The sequence below is a fragment of the Oryzias latipes genome (genome assembly GCF_053564925.1).
Source record: "Oryzias latipes strain Hd-rR chromosome 1 unlocalized genomic scaffold, Olatipes_Hd-rR_3.1 chr1_Y".
NCBI classification, from domain to species: Eukaryota; Metazoa; Chordata; class Actinopteri; order Beloniformes; family Adrianichthyidae; genus Oryzias; species Oryzias latipes.
Window position 1 is genome coordinate 2,045,580 of NW_027616335.1, and position 23,170 is coordinate 2,068,749.

General features: G+C 39.8%; 2 protein-coding genes across 4 annotated transcripts in view; one reads left to right on the forward strand and one right to left on the reverse strand.

Moving 5' to 3' along the window:
* LOC101175296 (lipopolysaccharide-responsive and beige-like anchor protein) overlaps positions 1-23,170 on the forward strand; it is a 174,521-nt gene that overhangs the window by 94,206 nt on the left and 57,145 nt on the right. For all 3 annotated transcript variants that reach the window (XM_078943356.1, XM_023957677.2, XM_023957676.2), the window contains 3 exons: positions 7,243-7,367; positions 11,341-11,484; positions 12,605-12,741. In XM_078943356.1, the coding sequence (XP_078799482.1) occupies positions 7,243-7,367; positions 11,341-11,484; positions 12,605-12,741 (406 nt within the window). The remainder of the gene's footprint in view (positions 1-7,242; positions 7,368-11,340; positions 11,485-12,604; positions 12,742-23,170) is intronic.
* Positions 13,547-15,849, reverse strand: LOC144990268 (protein mab-21-like 2). The gene has a single exon (XM_078943361.1). The coding sequence runs from the start codon at positions 14,950-14,952 to the stop codon at positions 13,873-13,875; it is 1,080 nt and encodes a 359-aa protein (XP_078799487.1). The 5' UTR covers positions 14,953-15,849; the 3' UTR covers positions 13,547-13,872.

The following is a 23,170-nucleotide window of genomic DNA, read 5'->3' on the forward strand; positions in this document are numbered from 1 at the left end:
GATAACATTTACTTGGACTGTATATACAGTACAGTGGCTGGGCCTGCAAGGAATAGTAACAAAGTGTCACAGCGAAACATATTAAAAGCTGATGATGTCCATATGTTAGCATGGTTAAATGCAGAAGCATAGATGGAGATTCAACAAATAGCTTCTGTTGGCGCGCTTAAAGTGTCAACAAAAAGTATATGTACTATATATCTATATATATATATATATATATATATATATATATATAGATATATATATATATCTATATATCTATCTATATATATATATATATATATATATATATATATATATATATGTAGATATATATATAGATATATCTATATATATATATATAGATATATAGATATATAGACACACACACACTAAATCAACCAAACTAGAAATTTCTCAGTGTACTCTGATCTATTTACATGTCCAGTTCCTCGACCCCCCTCTGTGTCCACTATTTCCTGTCTTACAGCGGCTTAGAAATGTAATGGAATGCTAGCCGAGAAGTATGGAGGGAAGCCGTCATCCCAGAAAGACCAATTACACCGCGGTGCCTCTTCACCTCAGTGCTCACAGCAAGACGGCATTCTATAGCAACTATCAGATTTATGCCTTTCATATACCCTTAAGGAAGTATATGGCCTCAGTGGAGTAAGGTCACGATAAAAAGGGGCCTGATCAATAACCGAATGAAAAGCCATTTGGGAAGTTTTTAGGGCTATTTTTTTTCTCCTTTCTGCCTGGATGCAATATCTGCTGAGTATCGATTGTCCAGGGCCAGTAGTTAGTCAGAGGCTATCTCCTTTGACTAACCCCTTTGCAGCATGTCAGCCACCCCCCTTCTTCCTCTTGATAGATTGGTAAGCTTCCAGCCACTGTAATTACAACATGGAGCCAGCAGGTCATTTATTTTGTTACATTCAACATTTACCAAAAAATCCCCTTATCTTTAGCATCAAGCACTTTCCTCTGCAACTAAAGCAAGAAGAGGAGCTTATAAAACACCAGTGCTATAAAAGAGAGAAGCTTCATGAAGGCTGAGGAACATTCTTTACTCGTAGCTGCTCAACTTGGATTCTTGCTGTAGATCTATTTCATGTTTCACCTTTGTGTGTTGGGGTCTAGTTCAGCAATGCATATAATATCAAAAAACCTGTCGTTTTCTAGGACATGGTTTCTGCAGAGCGGCAGTAGTTTATTAGAAATTTACCTCCAAGTTGTGGACAACACTGTCCACTAGGAGCAACCCCACCCACCCACCCCTCCGCATTGTTGAGCAGCCCTTCACAACCCCCCCCAAATGACGATACCAATGCAACAAAAGTGGCAAGCAAAATCAAAGCTATTCAACCGAGCCAGATGTCTGCTCAGACATTAAAACAAAAAAGACGTACATGGTTGTTGTCGTCTACCAGTGGATGCATCAGACTATGGAGCAGAAGCGTTTTTTCCATGTAGCAAATACAAGCTTTTTTTTTAAAGCTTTTTTCGTCTGCTCCTGATTCACAGCAAATTGAATAAAAGGATCAGAAGTACAATCTTAAGCTTAATTTTATCATATATGTCCATCAAAAAATGCTACAAAACATGTTAAAAACACCAAAAACATTTTTTTATTAAAAATGAGGGAGAATGAGGTAAAATTTATGCTTTTAGGTTATTTTACTGTCATTCAGGTTTGAAATAACCTTTAGTGTGGACTTTACTCAGAGGATAGAAAAGCATAAATATGAGGGGAATTAAAAAAATACAAACTAGAGAATAAATTTGAAAAAACTAAAGGAAACCCACAAAGAAAATTAAAACCACATCAAGTGCAACCAATATTAAGGTAAAATGGATTTTACTAGTTTAGATATAAAAAAATAAAGTATGTGCTGTTTTCAAAATCAGATTATTTTTTAACATTTCTTCTGTTTAATTTGTTGGATTTAAGTTGCAAGGCAACTGTTTTTTTTTTTTTTTTACTGAAATAAAAATGCCTTTTTAGACTCCTAATCCCATCTAAGCTTGATCTCCGCTGTGTTTTTCTTTGGGGAGGCTGAGTAGTGTAGTGTGCTGCTATACATGTTCAGATTTTTCATAGTGTTCAAGATCAGCTCTGAAAGCTGGAGGTCGGGTGATTATGACAATGAGCCAGTAATGACAGAATTATGCAACTCCAGTCCACTGGATGCCCTCATTAACTTGCCCACAGTGGTGATTAATTGCCTTAAATGCACATTGTCAAATTCAAGGAAAAAATGTGACTCTTCATCAAAAATACAGATGGTGCCATTTTAGTGTTGTCACAGTCCAAGGTTGACTGTGTACACTTTGATGTTTAGATAACGCTGTATTTTTATGTATTTAAAGAAAAAATACAAAAAAATGTTTAATTTGACTGGAAATGATTGTGCTTTTTGTTTTTCCTTGCAGTGAATGTGATTTAATTGAGTGTAATTACAGGGGTTTTGTTGATAAATTAACACGGAGTCTAATTGTTGCTAATTGGAGGCCTCATGCTAAGCTGGTGATAATTAGGCCTTGATTTGCATGATTTTATTTGCCTGCACTGCATTCTGTGAGTCTGCTGTCTTTTGGCAACCACTCATGGGAGTACTCTGATCTTTGAGATCTTATCTCTTTTTTTTCTTTCTTTGAAAGATGTTGGATAAATAAATTGGTTGGAAGTCAACTTTCCATATATAATTATATTTGAACACATTGGCGTTTTAGCAATGTTATCAGTACTAAATTGCTATAGAATATGCTCAAGTTTTTTCTTTTTTAAATTTTCTTTTATTTGATGCATGTTTAGCATCATATGTTGTATACCTATTAGATATAAGCTTAAAAACAATTTAATGTTGTGATTAATAGTAAGGATGAGTAAACTAAGTGTCAGCTGTCATATAAGGGAACAAAATGAAAACATTTCCATTCCTGTGACCCCACCATCACCTCTGTTAAATCTTGTAAATGATGTTGGCGGAGGTGAATTAACACATGTAGATTGTCTCCTAAACACCTCATTGGTTTAGTAAAAATAGCCATTAATGCACAGGAAGAAAATCACTTCTGCACGACTTAATCAGGCTGTACAATCTCACCAGGGTGGTATTTGGTGCCGTTTCATTTTAATTTGAGCCGGGAGATCCCATCAAATCCATCGCTGCCACCACTTGACAAAGAGCTAGCACTCCAACAAGCGCTCCTCAACATGACAAATCCTCAATCTCCTCCTGCTCTCCGGTTTCTTCAAAACACATGGTTTATGCAAATCCAAGCTCAACGATCCTGCGGGTAGCAGGAATGTTAAGCAATTTCAAAACTGCCAGAATGAACTGGCATCAATATACAAAACAGGCAAAGGTGGAAAATCTCCTGCATGTGCTTGAGCCTCGACGATTGTACCCAAATTAATTTAGCCGAAAGGTTACCGATGCCTGTTTGTGCCAAAGAGAAGGTGGTTGTGGTGATATATGAATGTATATCTGCTCAGCATGTCCTGCTTACTATAATAAAGGTCATGTTATAGTTCTGTGCTATCAGACACCGCAGATGTGTAAACACATCCAAAACTAATGTTTTTTTTTACAGGGTTGAAATTTAAATGACATAATCTGAAGGATGGTGGAAATGTCTCCTGATTTGAGATTGTAGTATCAGCTCCAGCTCCGTAAATAATTTCTACATTCTGATGCATATGTCTCTGCATAAGGCGTTCTGTCAGGCTTCCCAAGGATTTCTAGTATTTGACCTTTCCAGGGGACGATGCTGACGCTAAGGCAAACGTGCCATCATAATTAAGGTTTGGACTTGAGGCACGATTACTTTTATATAAATAATTAAAAGGTAGAAGGCATAAAAAAGGTTTGCATTGATTCTGTTGTGTTTTCGTGGAAAAATAACTGCCTCCTCTGGTTGAGCAAATGAACCCATGTAGAAAAGAATAAAAATACGTAAAATGGATGCAAATTAAAAGAAGTAAAATATTTTGAAGGTCTTGTCAGAAAGATGGTATAGAATTCAAAATGCATTCTTTTAAATGCTCATATTTCACATTAATCTTATGTATTTTAAGACTCAGTGAAAACAATCTGCATTTCTACTTGTATTTTAACGAAACCTTTAATTTTCTTAGTGCAAATTTTGTTTGATAATTAACCATTCATCTTTGAAAACTATCATTTTTTTTACCGAGCAAAATTTGTTTTGAAAGTCTAAGCTAGACATTTGAATCGGTATTAAAATGAATCAAATAAAAATAGAATCTAGTTTGAATGTTAAAAGACTAAAATGATCAGGATAAATAACAGAAATATTCCACTTTGCCTATTGAGGGTGTCTTCACTGAGACTATGCAGTTTGTTATTGGCGCCTTGCTGATTCATCCCTTCATGCCAGACCTCATTTCCAATCGTATAAAGAAATATTCTGGGTTTTTTTTCCTTTCAACTTGATGCTTAAAAAAAAAAAAGTGGAGTCCTGGATTAAATGATGGGTTGGAAATTAGCGACATGCTGCCTTTACGGGTTAAATCTCTTTTTTTTTTTTCATCTATGCAGCAGACTAAAGGTTTAGCCATTAATATAAAACTTTTTTAAACATTTCAAAGTTTTCTTAGCCTAACATTTTTTTCCCCATTGTTCTGATGATGGAATAATTTGCTGACCTTTCATTTTTACGCAAGAAAGTCAGTGGAGAATGGGGGCCCATTCAGATTGAGGCATGGCTTTTTGGTTAATGAACATCAAAGTCTCAACCCTTTCATTAATGTTCACCTTGAGCTCATCAACCAGCCTTCCAAACACCTTTTATGAGCAAACTAATTACTAATTACTCAGAGTTGCTGGTCGGAGCCATAACCCAACACTGGCTCTTTTGTTATTTTAATTGTTGTTGTTTTGAAGAATGATGCTTCAGTAAATTTAGCCGGAAATGTCCTGGGAGGATGGATGAGATCTGAATAATTTATTATCTTTTGTGGAAACACAATCTGCGTGCTGTACTGGGGGTTGCAGAGCGCCGCACATCTCCCTTCTCGTTATGGCAGCATTCTCATCTGGGATTGATGACCAGGTATCTTTTCAGCCGTAGGAGCACACCATCATTAGGGGTCCGCTGTTGTCCGTTCACGGTGCGCAGGATGAATATGACTGGCAGAGTTGGGCCCACCCATGCTGTGACTAATTATGGCGGCGACGGTACCCCTCCTGATGGATTGAGGCGTATTGTGCGAGTTGGACAGATCCCTGCTCTCCACGAGATGATCCTGAGCCGTGCGCCTGGTCCAACCTTGATAATCATTTTCATAGATGAATGCAGCTGCAGGCAGGATGATGAAGTGGCTAGCGTGCACTCGGACTATCGCATGGAAACATGGCTCAGTTTTTTTGTCACCAGAGAGAAATCTGGCCCTCTTCAGCTTTGTCCTTTTGGGCTTTCTGACTTGCATTCTTCATACTCCGGTGTCACTCATGAGCCAGCCTCTTAAGCACCTCAGGTTAAATTCTTCACAATTAGTAGTGGTTGACTGTACTCTTTGGTCAAAGGCTTAGGTAGATTTTTAAAAGACCCCCTTGGAAAGTGTGCTTAGTTTCTATCCATATGAAGAGGCCCCCAAGTGATCGTTGTTGCTAAACTGAAGATTTGTGTGGAGTCCTCGGCTGGTGGCGTTCGTTAGATTACAGCAGGATGTGGCAGTTCTCTATTTGTAGCCAAGTGAGAAGAAAGCTCCTGCTTTCTAATTTGGGCTGAGAATGATTTGAACTCCTTTTTCTTGATCGTTTTACAGTATTTGGAAACTATTGTATACTTTAACTTCAGTTTTAAAGAGCATTTCAGTTGCACCATTAAAGACCCACTCTGATAAAAACTGGGTTTTTTCTGTTTTTATCATGTTCTTCTGCCATTCTTCTGGATGATGGAGGACATGTATAAAGAAATTAAGCTGAAAATTGCACTTGAGTATTTCTTTATGCAAGACTGTGAATCAGAAGCAGATGAAAAAATTTAGCTTGAAAAAGAGCTCATTTGTGACATAGAAATTATGCTTGGTGGGACACCCCCCCTTCCCCTCCCCATTGAGGAGGGGAGGGGGGGGGTTGCTCTGGGCATATGGCCCCGCTCGCAACTCCGAGGTGAATTTCTAATGAGCTACTGCCGCTCTGCAGAAAATATGTCCAGAAAACAATACAAGTTTTTTTGGGGTTTTGACTAAAAACGGCATAATATTAAAGTACGACCTGAAACACTCTTAAAATAATTCCAAAGATAATTGGAGTGGTTCTTTAAAAGGTTCACGGTGAAACACAAATTTAAATGAATTAATTTAGCTTTTTCTGTCCCTAAAATTGTGACAGTGCAATAAGTGTGAAATGCATCTACTCCAAGTAATTCTACAAACAGCAGGTCTTAAAGTTTTAATTTCTTTTAAAAATAAATGGCTAAACCTACACTTTTGTTTAGGTAAAACACATTTGGAGTAAGTCAGCATTTGGTTTTTGTAAATAATTTTAATGCTGTCTGCAACCTCCCCCTTGAGAGGACATTTCTAATCTATCTAGGGGGGTAAAAAATCAATTGCTGATTTACAAAAAACAATTGAAAATACAAGTAAAAAGTTTTTCCGATTAATTGTATAAATTGGCGTGTTAAACCCAGGTGTGTGTTCATTAGACAGGTGCACAGGTCACCCTTTTCTTTCCTGTAGGAACAGATGGATTTTCTGACCAGCTCTAGCAGAAGGACATGTGAACTGGAAAGAAAAATAGAGGGAAATGACATTGATTAATATTGGTAATGCTATCCACACCCTCCTCTGTGTTTTGTAATGGCCTTCTCCTTATCCTGCTAGCCATGAATCCTGACAACAGCGATCCTGCTGGGATTGAAATGAGCCTAGAATGGAAGCACGTGCCACAATACTGCATGGGAAATGATCAGTATCATGTGCTCACTTGGTTGTGATGGTGCTCATATACTCTATTCAAAAACAAGAGGGGAAGGGGGGGCACCCTCACCTCGGAGATGGAGATCAAGTTATTGTCTGGAGCAGGGGTACAATGGGGTATAAGCTCATATAAAGGTGGACATATTTGTAGAGGGAACCTGAGGGGTACATGAAAAAAAAAAAAAAAAATTCCAAAAACAATGTAGGCTTTATGTACGCTTGCTCAGACCAAGTGCTAAAGCTGGGCCGCTGTACCATGCTGCTCTGTAATTGCTAACACATGTGCTACTTCTGTCTCGTTGCAGCCGGCCGAGGGAGTTCTGGCGCCTGGACTACTGGGAGGACGATTTAAGGCGGCGACGTCGCTTTATCAGGAACCCTTTCGGATCCAGTCACTCAGAAGCCACGCTCAAAGCGGCAGCCGAACACGGTAAGTCGCCCCCCCCCCCCCGTCTTTCTTTGTACGCCACTTCGTCCGAACACTTTCACCAGGCACAAGCCAATAAAAATTAGTCCTCCTGTTGCCATAAAAGGTTTATTACACCACAACACACAATAAAATCACACCCAGATTTGAATTGCTGAGAAATTTTTACTCTGTGGGCAAAACTTCAAGAGCTCGCCAGTTTCTTTTCGATTATCAGTCTAAAACGGAAAAACTGCGTTGCATCAAATGAAATTGTTCTTTTTCCCCAAAAATGCACAACAGCAGTTGTTATTGGTGGGATGTAGAAACACTTATTTTTCTGTATTTTTAGGTTTTTAAGTTTGACTTAAAAGAATGTAATCTGTCTTTTATTCAAGTTGGGGTTGAATGGATCCGTTTTATTTGTCATAGCATGTAAAGACAAATAAATAAATAAAAAATATTGTTTTGCAGATATCAGTATCCTCTCAGTTTGAAAAATCAAGACATGTCAGAAGTATGATGTTTTAGGAGAATGCTTTGTGAATCAAAATGTACATTTCTTGACTGTTGTAGAGCCAAACAAATTTCACTGACACAAAATTGACTATTTTAGGACTTGTTCTTTTAAAAAACAAAAAAAAATGTCAGATGGAGACATTTGAGTACTTTAGGTCTCACACTCAACAATAAAAATCATCAGTCAAGGTGCATTCTTTTGTCTTCTAGAAAATGTATATCTAAAAAAACGTCAATAAGAAAAGGGATACAATTATATTTCTTAGTTAGAATTTCGTAATTTGATCAAGCAACTTGGTTTTATGTATCTACCAGAGAAAAAGGTTTATTTAAATCTACCAAAAACTACATTTCCCAGAGTCCCACCCTTTCTTATTTGGTATATTAAGAAGCCCTCAATGTCCTCTGTAGATAATAAATTGAATGGCTTTAGTAGTATGCAGAGGTTGGGAGATATTCAGGTTTAGAAATTATCTCTACAGAGAACAAGTTTGTATTGCTGGTTGTCAGGAGGATATCCAGCTTAGAACTTGAGTTGCTGTTCCCATTCCTTTCCCAAATTAAATCTGATGTTTTGCTCTGCAAAACACCAGGTTCTACATTCATGCTGGGCCAACATTAACTAGAAAATCAGTTGCTTTGCCCCCCCTACAAAGACTTTTCGATCACCAAGTATGTCCTCAGTGTGTCACCTGCAGACCTGCCTTTAAGTGTCATCTTTCCAGAAGACGGATGGCAGGTGTGACAAGAGCCAATAAGAATATGTTCTAAAAGCAATAAGTGCTGGCGATCCTGGGAGACTAAGGTCTGCGGTAATGGCTTCAGTGGGGAAGCAGCTGTGCAGTCGGGCCAGAACCCAGCTGCTGCTGTTCTGCTGCAAGCCGCTACGTTTTACTCTCCATGTCAATTCCACAACTTTTTCCTCCTTTTTAACTCCGTCAAGACAGGGATTCAACATATCTCTAATTTATTTTTCCTCAGACGGAACTGCATCTAAAGATCCTGGGAGTGGGTGTTTGCACCCTTGTTTAGTTCTTTTTTTCCCAGCATAATTTCTGCAGATGTGCTGTGTTTATTCACCAGTGCCAGAAGACAAATTCCTGCAAACAAAACTTGGTTTTAAAGTCAAATCTGTGCAAAAATAGCCTTTTGGGACAGTTGCGGCAAGGGGCACTTCGCACAAGCACACTGCTAAACTCCAAGAATATATCATTAAAATAACTTCTTGACGTTGAAGCCTGACGGCATCCATTTTCTGACTTAACCTTTCGTCTTGTTTTAGTCCACCCCTGCATTTGTTATGGAAGTGCAACTCAAGACTGCGTTTTCAAACGGAGCACAAAGGTCATATCTGGCTGTAATTATATTCATCAGATGCAGTGAGCCAAAATGCAGTCTCACTCTCTAAGAAAATATTTAGAATGAGATCAAGCCTGATTCCTCCCTCATTTGCTGCCTGCTAATGGCGGCGCTGTTCAAGTGATTATACAATTAGCTGGTTTTGAATATGAATACTTCCATAATGTGACTTCTATTTTTAATTTGATGTTTTTTTTCCTTCAACCTTCAAAAATGTGCATTGGTGAGTTAAACATTAAGACAGCTATTATCATTCATACTGTGCCAAGATGATTTCCACTGGAGAGTGTGCAGCTGCCAGTATATGTGAGAAGGCTGCCATGTATTTATGGCTGGAAAGAACCATCTTTTCTGGGGATTGATTTGGTCTGCTATGGGGCCCGTGTACCTGAGGTGGCAGAGTAAATACCTGAAGACTAATGTCTCTGTTCTGGTAATCAATACTCGCCTCATGACCACACCGGGCTCCCGTTAAAAACAAATTAGTTAATTCTGACAATTTAATTGCTGTGACCATGCATGTTTTGAGCTGTGGAAGTTGGAAAATAGTTTAGTTGGGAAGAAAGTTTATGCAAAAGTGTAAAGGTTTAGTTACTCTTTGTTATAGGCTACGTTATTTTAAATTCTTATCAAATGTCTTTCTAAATTCAAAAAAATCGTTACAATCTATAAATGCAATTAAATTTAAAAACATTTTTTTGTTCTTTTAATTTGAAGTGATATTTTAAATAGTTTTCATGTAGTGTCTCACATTTTCCATATGAATCCAGGTAAATATTTGCACTTTTAACATGAACTACAAGTTCAGATTTTTTTGTATTCATGCACACAAATGTGTGCAAATGCACAAACAAATCCGCAGATATCAAGACTATCTGTCCACTAGAGCAGCTTGAACGTTTCCCATCACTCACATCCACATATCACCTTCAGTCAAATCTAATTTTTAGACATGTCCTTTTGTTATCCTAACATTGATAAGAGAAATTGTGTTATTGATTGCATCTTTTCTTGGCTCCTCTAACGAAGTCCCCTGTCCACTTGCTGTGTGGAAACACAATGGCATGTGGTACATATTAGTAGAGCTGGTAGTAATTTCAGTGCTGCTAACTCAAGAATCCTCAAGGGAGGCTTAATTGCAGGAAAGCCGTTCTAAATATCAGTGAGCTGCATATTTTCCAGGACGAGATTTAATTTTCTTTTTTTCTTTTTAAAGATACTCCTTTAACAGTTTCAAAGTTGTAGCTACACACTGACGTGATGACAAAAACCCTCCCCTTGATGTGTGTTCAATGACTCTGAAGCTCTGCTCCGTTTACTGGGATGCTGCATTAGCCAAAGCAGCCCTCCCCTTGTTGCCGCCTCTGTTTACAAACTGGAGTTGGTGCCAGCCAGCCTTTGCATGGCGTTTGTGTCTGTGAATCTGTCCCGCTCGCCGCTGTGGGAGCTGCAGGGCTCTGTAAATGTTTGCAGATTACCATTTTCTCAAATAATCCATGCGGAACCTCAAGTCATGTTTGGTTGAAATCCAAACGGTGTGAGATTCTCATCTGACTTCAACGTGTGTGGATAATCTGTGGTTTTTGTCATGTCTGTTAGAGGAAGTAAAGATGTTTAGAGTTTGCTTTGTCTCTTGTCTGTCACATGTTACCGTCTGTAACTTGATTACCCTGGTCTACTCTGGACAGCTGAGAAAAACAAGGGAATTAATTGTTTTACTATTTATTGAATTAAGATTATGCCAGTTTAAATATTTTAGAAATAGTTTTATTCAAATATATTTAAAACGTGTCTTTAAGTAATTAAAAAAAAAACATTTTTATTGTTCTTTATAAAATTAATTTAAAAAAATATTCTCTTAAAGTTGTATGGATCCATTTAAATAATTTTGGGCTTTCCATTAAATGTCTTACTGAAAACAATAATTAATATTTTTATTTTATGTTACAAAAAGATGTTGCTATGGTTTCAAAGCTGCTTTCTTCCGATTAAACCTTTCTTTCGATGGCTGCGTTCTATCCAAGTGGGCTGTAAAATAAAGCTAAATGAAACAAAATCAAGTGGGTTCTGTGTATTTTTCTCCTTGAAGTGTAAAATAAGAACATTGTTTCCCCCCCAGCGTCTGATGAGGATATCCTCAAGGGCAAGCAGTCCATCAGGAACCAGGTTCTGGGAAATCAGAACTCTGAAAGCGAGACGTCACTGGAGGGAGAGGATGACACTCTGTCATCTTTAGAGGAGAAGGACCTGGAGAACCTAACAGGTAGAGATGTCAAGCGTCTTTCTCCCATGCCTTACAGTCATTCTCACGCATCCACCGCCATGTTGGTGGTAAATGCAAACATTTTCAAAAAATTGTAATTTTCCTCTGAATCACTTGAGTCCTGAAAGTCAAAATCTTGTTTGCAGTTTTAGAATGAATATTTCAGTGTTTACAGCTCAGACTGCTGAAGGTTTTTTTTCTACTCACAGCATTAAAAAGTATAAAATCTTCAGGTTGCATCGCAAACTAAGCTTTCTACAATATTATTTTAATTTAAACCTTCTTGATCTGCCCTTTTGAGCTTTTTTTTCTCCTTTTTCTTGTATTTAAACGGATTTAGTTTACTGTCATACATGGACTAGTCAGATAAGTGGATTGCATTGACCCAGCAATTGGATTAAACGTTAAATCCCGCCTAATTAGGACAAGTATTTGCAGCCATAAATGTGTAAAATGCGCCGCGCCTGCTTCTAAAAACATGTCCGCACCGGGCGGAATTGAATGGCAATGAGTGAGGAGAACAAAACCCCGTTATTTCTAGCCGCGGATAACATGTCAGCAGTCTATACTCTGGAGGCTAAAGAGAGGCAGATGAACGAACATCCTTCTGCTTGAGCCTCGCGTTCGCGCAGCTCTGTCACGGCGCGCAGCGCTGCGCGTCTGCAAACACAAAGCTCTCCAGTTTACGCGGCAGAGGCCGGCGGAGCTCCAGAGTGGCTCCCCGAGCTGCGCTCATTGTCATGCTGGCATAAATTAAGATTGATGAGAGATGAAACGGCTTTCCCGAAAGCCCCCAATCAGTGTGTTCTGACTGTCAATTCTGACAATTACCGCCCCGCTTTCTACTTGCTTCTGGCGCTTTCGCAAGAAATTATTTCAATTCAGAAACTATATTTAGGAAACACATTTTTAAATTGAATTAATTATAAAAGCAAGCCTAAATAATATCTGTAAATAAAATACTACATTTCATTTAAAATACATTTAAACAAATATATATTTTAAAGAAATTAGGCAATTTCCTAAATGTATATATCTCTCAGCGCAGAGCTCTCTCTCTTGGAGGGCTGTCAAAGCCGAGTTCTGACGCTTTTCTGAGCCGCGTGTTTGTGTCCTCCAGGCCCGGTAAACCTGAGCACGAGCGCACAGCTCGTGGCTCCGGCCGCGGTGGTGAAAGGCACCCTGTCCGTCACCGCCTCCGAGCTCTTCTTTGAGGTGGATGAGGACGAACCCAGCTTCAAGGCCATCGATCCAAAGGTAAGGAAGGTTCTCCAGCTTCCAGAAGGAAGTTTTAAAGGTTTTATTGTTATGCTCCTACGTCTTTAAATGCTGCAAAACTGCTAAAGCCTGCATTTTGGATAACATCTAAACATTTTAAAGATGAGGAATAAAATATTTTCTTTTGTTAAAATGAAAATTCTTACTTTTTTTAGCTCACTTTAAATGTTTACTTATATAATTAAACAAAATGTAAAAGTCTACCCGAAATATATGGGAAAAAAAAGTTCGCATTTACCTGTAGAAGCGTTATAAATAAAAATAAAGAAATTAAATGGTGATTATAATTTAAGTCTGGTATAAGCTGCTACAGGTGGTCATGGAAGCGCCATAACAGTCTTTGGCCATTTTGAACATTTGTGTGCATCTAAAATATAAACATGCAGTTTAAAAAAAAAAAAGTCATTTATAAAGGGAGCAACTAAAAAATCCAGGTGATTACTATTTTAATTTTGCTGAAAGATTAAAGTAGCGAGGAGATTATAGGGCCTTTGCTGCAGGTTAAAGCCATGCAGGAGGTGCTGGCAGGCCCGGATATGAACAGGAGTCTGTTGATTTACATTCATTTGAAAATCCTTTTGAGCCTGTAACACACTGTAAATATAACCAATGGTCTTAAAAGGACGCTCCTGAACACTTTTTCTAGTGTTGATAATTTCCCTTTTTCTGCTGAATCTAATTATGTATTTTTAATTTTATTGTACTTATTTTTTTTTTAGTTAGACAAACAAAAAAACGCACGTGATTGGCCCGACGTCTCAGCTGTCAAAACCACAAGTTGTAATTAAATTTTCAACATTTTTATTAACATTTGTTTTTAAGTCACATCATGGAAAAAAATGAACTTGGCACTCTACATGTTTTTTTCTTTTTTCATTTAACGGTTTTGTGCATATATTTAAATAAAAGTTTCTTCACTTTGTGAAAACATTTAAAGAACTAAAATGTATTCCATTTGTCAGAGAAATTTACCTTTTACGCATGTTGTGGCCCAATTGTCCTGCTTTTAGGATTTTCTTCTTCTTTTTTTTATCAATAATGAAGTTCTTTTTAGTTTCACATTTTTTTTTACTCATTCGGAGAACAGTCCCTTTTTTCCTCGGTGAGCATTTATAATTTGTCCAAACTTTTGGCGTTGGTGAGGATTTCCCTCGCCAGTCTCCAAGTCTGCTTGGCGGCAGCCTCCAGGGCTGAGTGCGGCTTCCCCTGAAACAAGTCCAAGTTCGGGAGGAAGTAGTGCGGGCATCTGCGGCACTGCAGACAGGATATGAGCTGCAGCAGGATGCCGTTCAGCCGGTCGCCGAGGCACGACTCGTCCCAGTCCGTCTCCCTGGGGTGCTTCTCGCACTCGTACAGCAGCAGGGTCTTCATGTGGTAGTTGTTGAGCGGCTGGCCCGGCAGCTCCAGGTGGCGGTCCCGCAGCGTCTTCAGCACCGACAGGCACTTCTTCCTGCAGCCGCCCATCAGCAGCCGGTTCTCGGCCTCGCTGAACTGCAGCACCCAGGCGTCGCTCTCCGCGGAGCTCTGCTTCCCCGTTAAGGAGTAGCACTCTTTGGAGAGGAGGTTGAAGCCCTCCGCTTTGACCTCTGCCACCCGGTTCGGCCCGGGCCAGGGGATGTGGGGCATGGGCCACTGCGCCGCGCTGCGAGGCCAAATCCCAGTGCACTTAAACGCGGGTGTGATCTGCACCACGTACCTCTCCCTGATCCGAAGTTTGACCTCGCTGGTGTCGGCCACCATCTTTACCACGTCTCGGTAGCTGCATTTGTCCACCGCCTGCGCCACGAGAGTCTGAAACCTGGAGCGGATCTTCCTGGCGGAAAGGTAGCCCGAGGCGGTGATGAACTCGACCCACAGGGACATGCTCCGTTTGCGGCCGTCGCTCAGCTTCAGCACCGCGCATCCGGGCAAAGAGCCGTCATCCACAAAGTTGAACACCCCCATCTGGTTGAGGTAGAGCACCACCTCAAACTCATTTGGGGAGATGACCTCCATCCCCTCGTAACGCGCATCGATCTCACTGAGGGAGCTGATGAAGCGAGGCTCCTGCACTTCCACCTCCTTCAGGACATCCGACACCACTTTACAAACCTCCCTGATGGTCTTCGCAATGGCCGCTTTGCGCGCCTGGCATCTCTCGTTGTAGTACTTGTTCAGCTGGTAAACCAGCTTTGCCTGCGTCGCAATCATGTTGGGGCAGAGGTCCGGGCTGTACACCGGAGAGTCGCAGTAAGTTGACGGATCCAATGCTTACCGGTAAAGCCCAGAGGCAAATGCTTCCCCGTGCAGGAAAAAAAAAATCAAAGTTTTTTTTTTCTTGGTTCTGCAGGCGGATAGACGTCAGTGTGAGGAGGAGGAAACGGATATATAAGCCTGCTTAAAAATCAGTCCAACTCATGAGCACTTCCAGTGCGGCTGAGAAGTCTCATATTGAGGATGCAGGTTTGCTTCGGTGTCCCGGCGCGTCAAAACACCGTGCCAGAGCGCGCAACCTCTCGACGTCAAGTCTCTCCTCGGCGCGCCCCTGCTCACTTTTTCGTCCACACTCCGCTTGCAGCTGGGTTTGTGTAGTTTATGAATGGTTCCTTTTGGAAGAGTGGAAAGGGGTCGGGCTTCTCCTCCTGCAATCATGTGCGGAGCTGTCAGAACGGGCGGCCAATCAAAGCCGCCAGGAGGGCTGCTGTGCGCAGAGCGCGCGCGGCAGCAGCTGGACGCGCCGCTGCTGCTCCAGACAACGCAAACCTCTGGTGTCACGCAGAAACGAGCCGCTCTGCGCGCTTTGAGACAACACAAACAATGCCATCCATTCAAATCGTGTTTGTTTAGATCGGTTTTCAAAGAACTGTTGGAGCAAAAACGTTTTTAAACCTTAAATTTTATTTTTAAAAACAAGATAAAAAGCGGTTTTTTTTCTTATTTTATAGCTGATTCATGCAAAATGTCTTTTTTGGAGGGGGGGGGGGGTTGTTTGTGGATTGCAGCTTTTACACCTTTAATATCAGCTGTTCTGCCTCATTTAAATAAAAATAAAAAGAAAATAGTTCTTTATTTGCATATGTTTGAAGATTTGACTAAAATCCCTTTTATGAAACCTTTCTGTTGCTTCTTAGTTTATTCTTTGTCCAAAATGTGTTAAATGCACCGACAGCTGACCAAACTGATTTGATCTTTAAAGTAATTAGTAAACTTTTACATGTTTGAAACCCTTTCCAATTTGTTTACACCTTAACTCAACTGCAGAACATCTGACCCCATCCCTCACCTACTCTCATTAATTTGCAACAGCTTTTCTGCTACTAACCTTCCCTCTGCTGAATAATTGAAGCTGGGGTCTTCTTGAGGTTGGAATTGTTGTCTTTCGTGTCAGACCTCTCATTGGAGAACTGAAGCAGCCATTACAACTGCCCACAGAACATGAGGCACTGCTGCCCCAGATTTACAGTGGAAGAAAATCAAATCATCTCCACCAGGACCGTGATTTGTCAGCCTCGTTACTTATGAAAGGCACTTGATCTTTCTCTTTGAATGAAGCCATGCTTGAAGGCTTCTGCTGGCAAATTCAGACATTTGTTGGTTCTTGTAAAAGCTTTTAATCATTTAAGAGGGTTGTCATTTTCAACTCAATGTTCATCTGATTTTCTTGCTATTTTCTTTAAAGTAAAATAGGAGACATTGTTGTTTAATAATGGAGATTAAAATGTGTGGGAAAAGATTGAGATTGTTCACTATCAGCTACATGTGCATGTGGGAAATGCCTTTTTTTTCTTTTAGGAACTTTTCTTTTGAAAGAGCTAAAAGGCATATTAAGCTCAAACACATTTTAAAATCATTTTCAACTAATGACGTCGGTTAAAATTATGTTAGCAAGCACATTTACTGATATGAATCGGCTGCATTGGAAAAGGAGGCAATTAAAGAAGTAAACAAGAAGGCTAAATATTAACAGCAATGGTTACCTCATCCCCTTCCCTGAGTCAAGTTAAATTTAATGCTAAGAGGGGTTGAAGTTATTCATGATTGTTAAAATTTATTTTCTTGTTAAAAATGATAAATCTGTCTTATCTGGTATCAAAATGGAATTCTTCTATTTCCCCCCCGCTTTGCGTTTTTCATAAGGGTGGCATCAATCAGGAAAGAAGCAAATGTTTTGTTGATGAACATAACTTTAAATGTAGTAAAAGTAAAGAAATGTTTTGTTATTCATTGAGTTGCAGCTTTGTCGTCTTTGATGTGCATGCTCAGAAGACATGTTTGTAATTGAAACTGCAGAATATCTCAGCTGGTCAATTATTAACCGCTTGTTTAGAAAAATTACAGACTGGATGAATTGTGACAAGAGATGAACATCTACGTGGAGCAGCAGACAAAAGCAGTTGTTCCCCTAATGTGGTCTTGGAATTTAGTCGAAGATGAAACAAGTGAGGAAAAAATGTTGTCTGTTTGAGCTTAGGACCACTGTTTATCATTAAGCTTGTGGCTCTGGGGAGATTCATCGTCACTACATGAAGGTTTGGTGTCCAAATATTATAAAGGACATGCCAAATGAAGCTTGATTCAAAAGTATAAAGTCGCACTTTTGAGAGAAGTTCTTTTTCCATGTTGTCTTTTTTGTTGTTGTCCATGATTCAAAGTTACTCTGTTTATCCTTTTTATTGGAAAAATGTTGACCGTTTTGGATTTCAGAAAAGTCTTTTTGGCAGTTCATTTATCTAACTATAATTGGGATTAACAAGTTGGTGTTTGGAACAATGATCTTCGCTCGTCACTTTTCCTTGCTCTCTCTCTCTCTCTTTTTTTTTGGGTCCTTTAACCCCGTGAGGTTATGTTGGAATGTAATGCTAACAGATTGGCTCATTCACCTTTTTTTTTTCCACTTTTTTTCTTTCATGTCCCCCATCTGAACATGAGAAATATCTGTAGACGCTCAGGAGTTTCTTGCTGCTTGAAAGTGATTGGTGAAAACACCAGGAGCTCTTCCAAGAGCGCTTTGATGTGAGCCTGCGTGACTCCACAGTGATGCTCTCATGAGCACTAAAGTGGTTGTGGCTGTGCAAATCTGTGCCAGCACTCAGGCAGCCTCACTGCCCCCCCCCCCCCCCCACGCCCCAGCCTTTTTCAGTCTACTCTGGACAGCTACACCCCTGGATTTTGATTACCGATATTTGTTATTCATAATCCAAAAAAAAAACTTTAAAAAAGATAGTTAGTTGATGACCTTTTGCTCCATACAATGAGGTCTCAATTTGGCGGATTTAGGAAGATGAACCCTGTAACTGTGATTCATCCATTTCTCACTGATAAATTCCCAAATGAGTTTGGAGCGTCTGGTTGTATTAGTCCACACATACACCCTTACATGTACGCAGAGCCTGACATTCGTGGTACATGAATCAAAGTGGTTCTTTATTTGTTTGATCGTCATCCTTTTTTTGCTGTCCCTTAAAGCCAGATGTAAGCAGCTGTTCGCTCCTCGAAGAGCTTAAAGCAAATCATCGCATGCAGCTAATTGCCTGGCAAGCCTCTGCATCTGCTTTGCAGATAGCAGAATGGATGAAGTCACAGAGCAGATGTTTTGGTAGCTTTTGGGCTTGTGTCTGTGTTAAACATGATCCGCTATGTTGAGACACACTAAAATGCAACAATATGCATTTTCTGCTGCACAGTCAGCATTCATGCTATTGTCTGTTCGCCAATTTGAGAATTTCAGCTACCAATCAGCAACAAGACTTATTTAGAAATCATTTTTGATCTCCATGTTTAGATTTCATTTAAATAAAACAACAATTGTCAAAAAGACCCTGTCTTAGAATTCATTATAACCTATAACAGATTATTGTACAGTCTTGAGAGAAAACTTTTTTACGCATGACAAAGATTTAAAAAAATGCATTAATATCAATATCTGGCATATATTGTTCCATTAATGTTGAATTAAAGTGTTAAATTGCAATTGGGGAATATATTTTCTTTTGTGAGAGACGTACATTTGTCACTTTTATCTTAAACAATTTATTTTTAACTTTTTAGCAACGAGTTCCTACCTGGAATTATCCGTGGAATTCTTTTTGGAATTTTTGCACAATTTACGACTCAATGAATTTTTATTTATTTATTTATTTTTTTAAACTACAGAGCCCCCTACTTTTTGCTATGTTACATGTATGTTGTGTTTCAGCCAGATATGGTTCCAGAATAGTTTAGTTGGGGGGTGTTGGGCGGGGGTATGCTCTTTTTTTTCTTATTTTTTTGTGGTGGTCGTGGGGGTTGCTCGTTTTGGAGGCCACAATTATAATCGTTAGATATTTATGAGCACATTGAGCCTCTTACAACAGCAACTCAAAACATGCTCAACCTTAAATGTAAATCAAAAAATGAGAAATCATAAAACCATCAGAGATCCAATCAAATTGTGATGGTGTGTCTGCATCGGAAACGGTATGCAGCACTGAATGTTCTAACCAGGGTCTGTTTCGAGAACATGAACTACAGAAACAGCATTTCTCTCCAGAGAAGTCTGGCGCTGGATAGATTTTGTGGGGCACTTGATTGGGTTGAATCAGAGCACTGCTGCTCCTGTGGACACTATAAAACAGTAGAGTGGAGTGCGGAGTGGCAAACTTGATGTGCTCATCACTGCGGTGCTCAGCTGCACTTGTGTCACAGATGCTGAAGTAGTTTCATTGCTGCTTGTGTATTCAATGCTCTGTTTTTTTCTGGTAGCCAAGTTCTAATGTCCCTTTTGAGCAATTTTAGGACAACAATACCAAGTACGAAGCTAAAAAAAAGATACAGTGGCAACCTGTCCTGGGGAGCCTGAATTCAAGGTTACCACACAATGAAGCCATGGTTCTGATCTTTTTTTTTTTTTTTTTTTTAGCAAATTAGCTTGTAATAGTTTTCTTTAATGACCCAGACTATATTTGTAGTTATGAAGATATGAACATGCCAATGTAGGCTGGGCTTTTACGATGCTTTTTACAGTTCTGGTGGTTTTTAATATCCTGCAGTTCTACAGTTGATGTAACAAGCAAACACTTATTGTATTTAATTTTAAACTGAAATATTATTTCAGATTTGACCAGATATTTGTCTATTTCAAAGCCAAAGCTCATCCAGTAGAAACCAAGGTGGGCTGTGAAAAGGCCTTACTTTGGGAAGCACAATTTAGGAACTTTTTCACTAAATACCAGACAGAAATCTGTTACACATAAGTGATAACAAAAGTGAATTTGCAAGCTTCTAATTTTCACCTCAGAAGGCTCCTGAGTAAACTTTACAAACTCCAATTCAGTGGGGGTGGGGGCTTTGACAGCTTTTCAGGTTAGGCTGAGTGGATTCATAGATTCTCAGTCAGTCAAAGAAAACCACCCTCATGTAATGTCACTACCAGTCTCATATTGTTAAGCACTCCCTAAAGTGTCAACTGCTGTGTTCACATGCCCCCCACCCCCCACTGTTCGCTTCGCCAAACTCTCATGGTCGCTGGGGATGACCTTCGGCTGGTGCTGCCAATCAGAAAGCGCCGTGGCAGCAAGAGGTCTCTTAGAGAGGAGCCTATTGATTTTCCAGTTAAAGCATAAGTAGTGTGTTCTATAGGACTAACTGACAGCCCAAGCAGGTATGTCATTATCAATGAGTCCACGGAAGCAGACCTTCTCCCCCTCACTCATCCTTATTGGGCCCATTCTTGCTTTAGATCTCCTCTAGTTGGTACACGCTGACGGAGCGCTTCCCAAAATGGTCAATAAATCACTCGGCCACGCCACAGCAACTGCTGGTAGAGAGAAAGGAGAAGAAGAGGATCTGATTTCTCAGCTTCTCCTCATTTTTCTTAACAGGTTTCATGGATGCAATAGTGAGAGAACCTCAAAAATGCGAAAAGTTTTCTTACAACAGTTTGGTATTTTCAGCACCTGGATATTTTCTAACAACTCCAGATGTTTCACATTCAAAAACTCTCAAACTGGACCTCCAAGTCCCCTTTTTAGTCTCAGTTCACATGGACTGTTTGGATGAGGTTATGTCAGTGATGCTTATCTCATTCTTTAGGAATGAGGCTGTTTGGCCAAAAGGAAAGTATTTATTAGTAATAAAAGAGAAGTTCATTTTTGGGACCTTTCTGTGTTAGTTGCATGATTTTGTCCAGACTGTTAGATTTGGTTTGCTGTAAGCTTTTATTCTAGAGCCCCGTTCAGGTTGGCTTCATTGGTGGTAGTTTACCATGCAGTTAAAAAAAAAAGAGCAGGTAACATGCTGAGTAAAACTCTCACTCTGATCATCTTTTGATCTATTTTAAAAGCTTTCCCAGTGGTCTTTTTATTATGATGGTCATTTTCTACCCAAAAAAAACCAAAATGAAAACAACCCAGTGTTGTTTTCTTGGACGTAGTTACTGCAAAACAGCAGTAGTCCATTAGAAAATAAAGTTTGATTTGATTTGATTTAGAAATTTGCCTAAAAGTTGGTGGTGGAACCATTGGCGCAGAGACAGCCCTCCCCTACTTTCAGTATCATCCATCTGTTAACACTCTCAGCTGTAGCTTACAGCCCCTCACGCCCCCCAACCAAACATTACTGGTGCAACAAAAAGGATGAGTAATATTGGAGCTATCCAGCCATACAGTTTTGAATCAGATACCAGTTTAGACGAGCAAAACATAGACATAAATGGATCAGTGGGTCTTTAAGAATTAAATTCTACCCTTTCATCAGGTAGAAAAAGCATTTGTCATCCTTATTCACCTTTGTCACCAACTCTTTTTATTATTGTTGGTGAAATATGCTGCCCTCAGTTTGCAATTAGTTGTTTCCCCCCCGCTATTTGCCTCTTGTCAGGATTAAAGCTATAAATCCTGTAAAAACAGGCCAAATCATCTCAACAGTGAGTGGTAACCAGGTAGGACAGGTCAGGGAACGACAGCTACCGCATTGCTAATTAAATAAAGAACCATTAGACAGTCTTCCTCGCTGCTTAATGATGACTAATGCCTCCCCTTAAATTGCTCTTTCTTTTCACTGACGCACGCTGAGTACCCCCCTCTGCCCACCTTCTTTACAAACAAACACACGCTCTGCCTTTCCCTGCCTGGTTGTTTGTGACCTGACTTTGGACTTTAAAGCAAACACAGCATTTCAACCAAGACCCGACTCTCACTTAGCTTAGCATCTTCCGACAAAGAGCTTTGCACCTGAGCCTCCCCCCTCCATCATGCTCAATCTCTGGGCTTGGCTGGGCCAGTCAGGGGGCAGGTGCCTCCCCTCCCTTCTTTTGATTGATCCCCCCTCTTCATCATTTATTTCCTTTCGTCTGCCTCTGACACAAGTGTCAAAGGCACGGCACCAGCCTGATGGATAAGCCTGTTTATGAATGCCAGTCTGCCTGGTAGACCACTGATATTACAATCAGCACCTGTGTACCTGCTGTTCTCACAAACCTCTCCTTTTCAGCAGAGGTCAGGAGACACATGGCTCTGATTGACGGATCGATGTCCAGCCCAGTGCATTGGAAATTGGAATTGTAAATGTGCCCCGTTTGTTAAAGAGTTCCCTACTGCTTTTGCATCATAGGACGTGATCATAACTCCTAACGCTTGGAGAGAATTAAGGGGAATGCTCTCATCTCTAACAGAATAGTCATTATAGTGGTTCATTTTGGAGAAAAGCCAAAATAATTTTTCACTTCTTTTACTGTCAGATGTTCTGATTTAATATTGATGTGTAGCACTTGGAGACATCTTCAGTGCCAACGAAGCGGAGAGTAACTTTGTGGAATTTTTTCGTAGCCCTTTATGGTTAATGACCCATTCAGTCTGCTTTAAAAGGCACAGTCTGTGGGGTGCTTTGGGTATTTGTCATCCAAGGCTGTTTGATGCTGCACCAACAGAAAAAAAACGCCTTCACTGCAGATCTGATTTAGAACGCAAACCTGCTCTAATTACATTGAAATATTTTTATCAATGGAAGGCATCCAAGATGTGAAATATTAATCTCTTAATAAATGCTTACCTTTTTTACCTCCACTATCGTTTGCATTTGTTTAATGGTCCTCACGTTATATATTTTACTCTACTTATTACAAGTATGCTAATTCTCTAAGATAAAACAAAGCGTTTGTTGCCGCAAACTAGACTACTAGAATGGAAAGAAGTTAAATAAAGTGAAAGTGTAGACAGATTTTTTGATGATGCTTCGATTGAGTTACCAATAGATGTTTCAGATCTTCTCTTATTCAGTGCTATTCTGTCCCTCTCCTTTGCTTTGGACATCCAGCTCCGAATTCCCCACGAGGGGTGTTCTGCTCACCCCCACACCCACCTAAGCTGGTGACAAAAGCCAGATTAGAGAAGAATTTAGTCCAGCGAAGCCTCAAACCAATCCTAGAAAAGCCTATCCTTTACTAAGTGGCTAA

Bases quoted from the DNA above. Each gene is read 5' to 3' on its own strand.
- LOC144990268 (XM_078943361.1), bottom strand. From the start codon at position 14,952: ATGATTGCGACGCAGGCAAAGCTGGTTTACCAGCTGAACAAGTACTAC.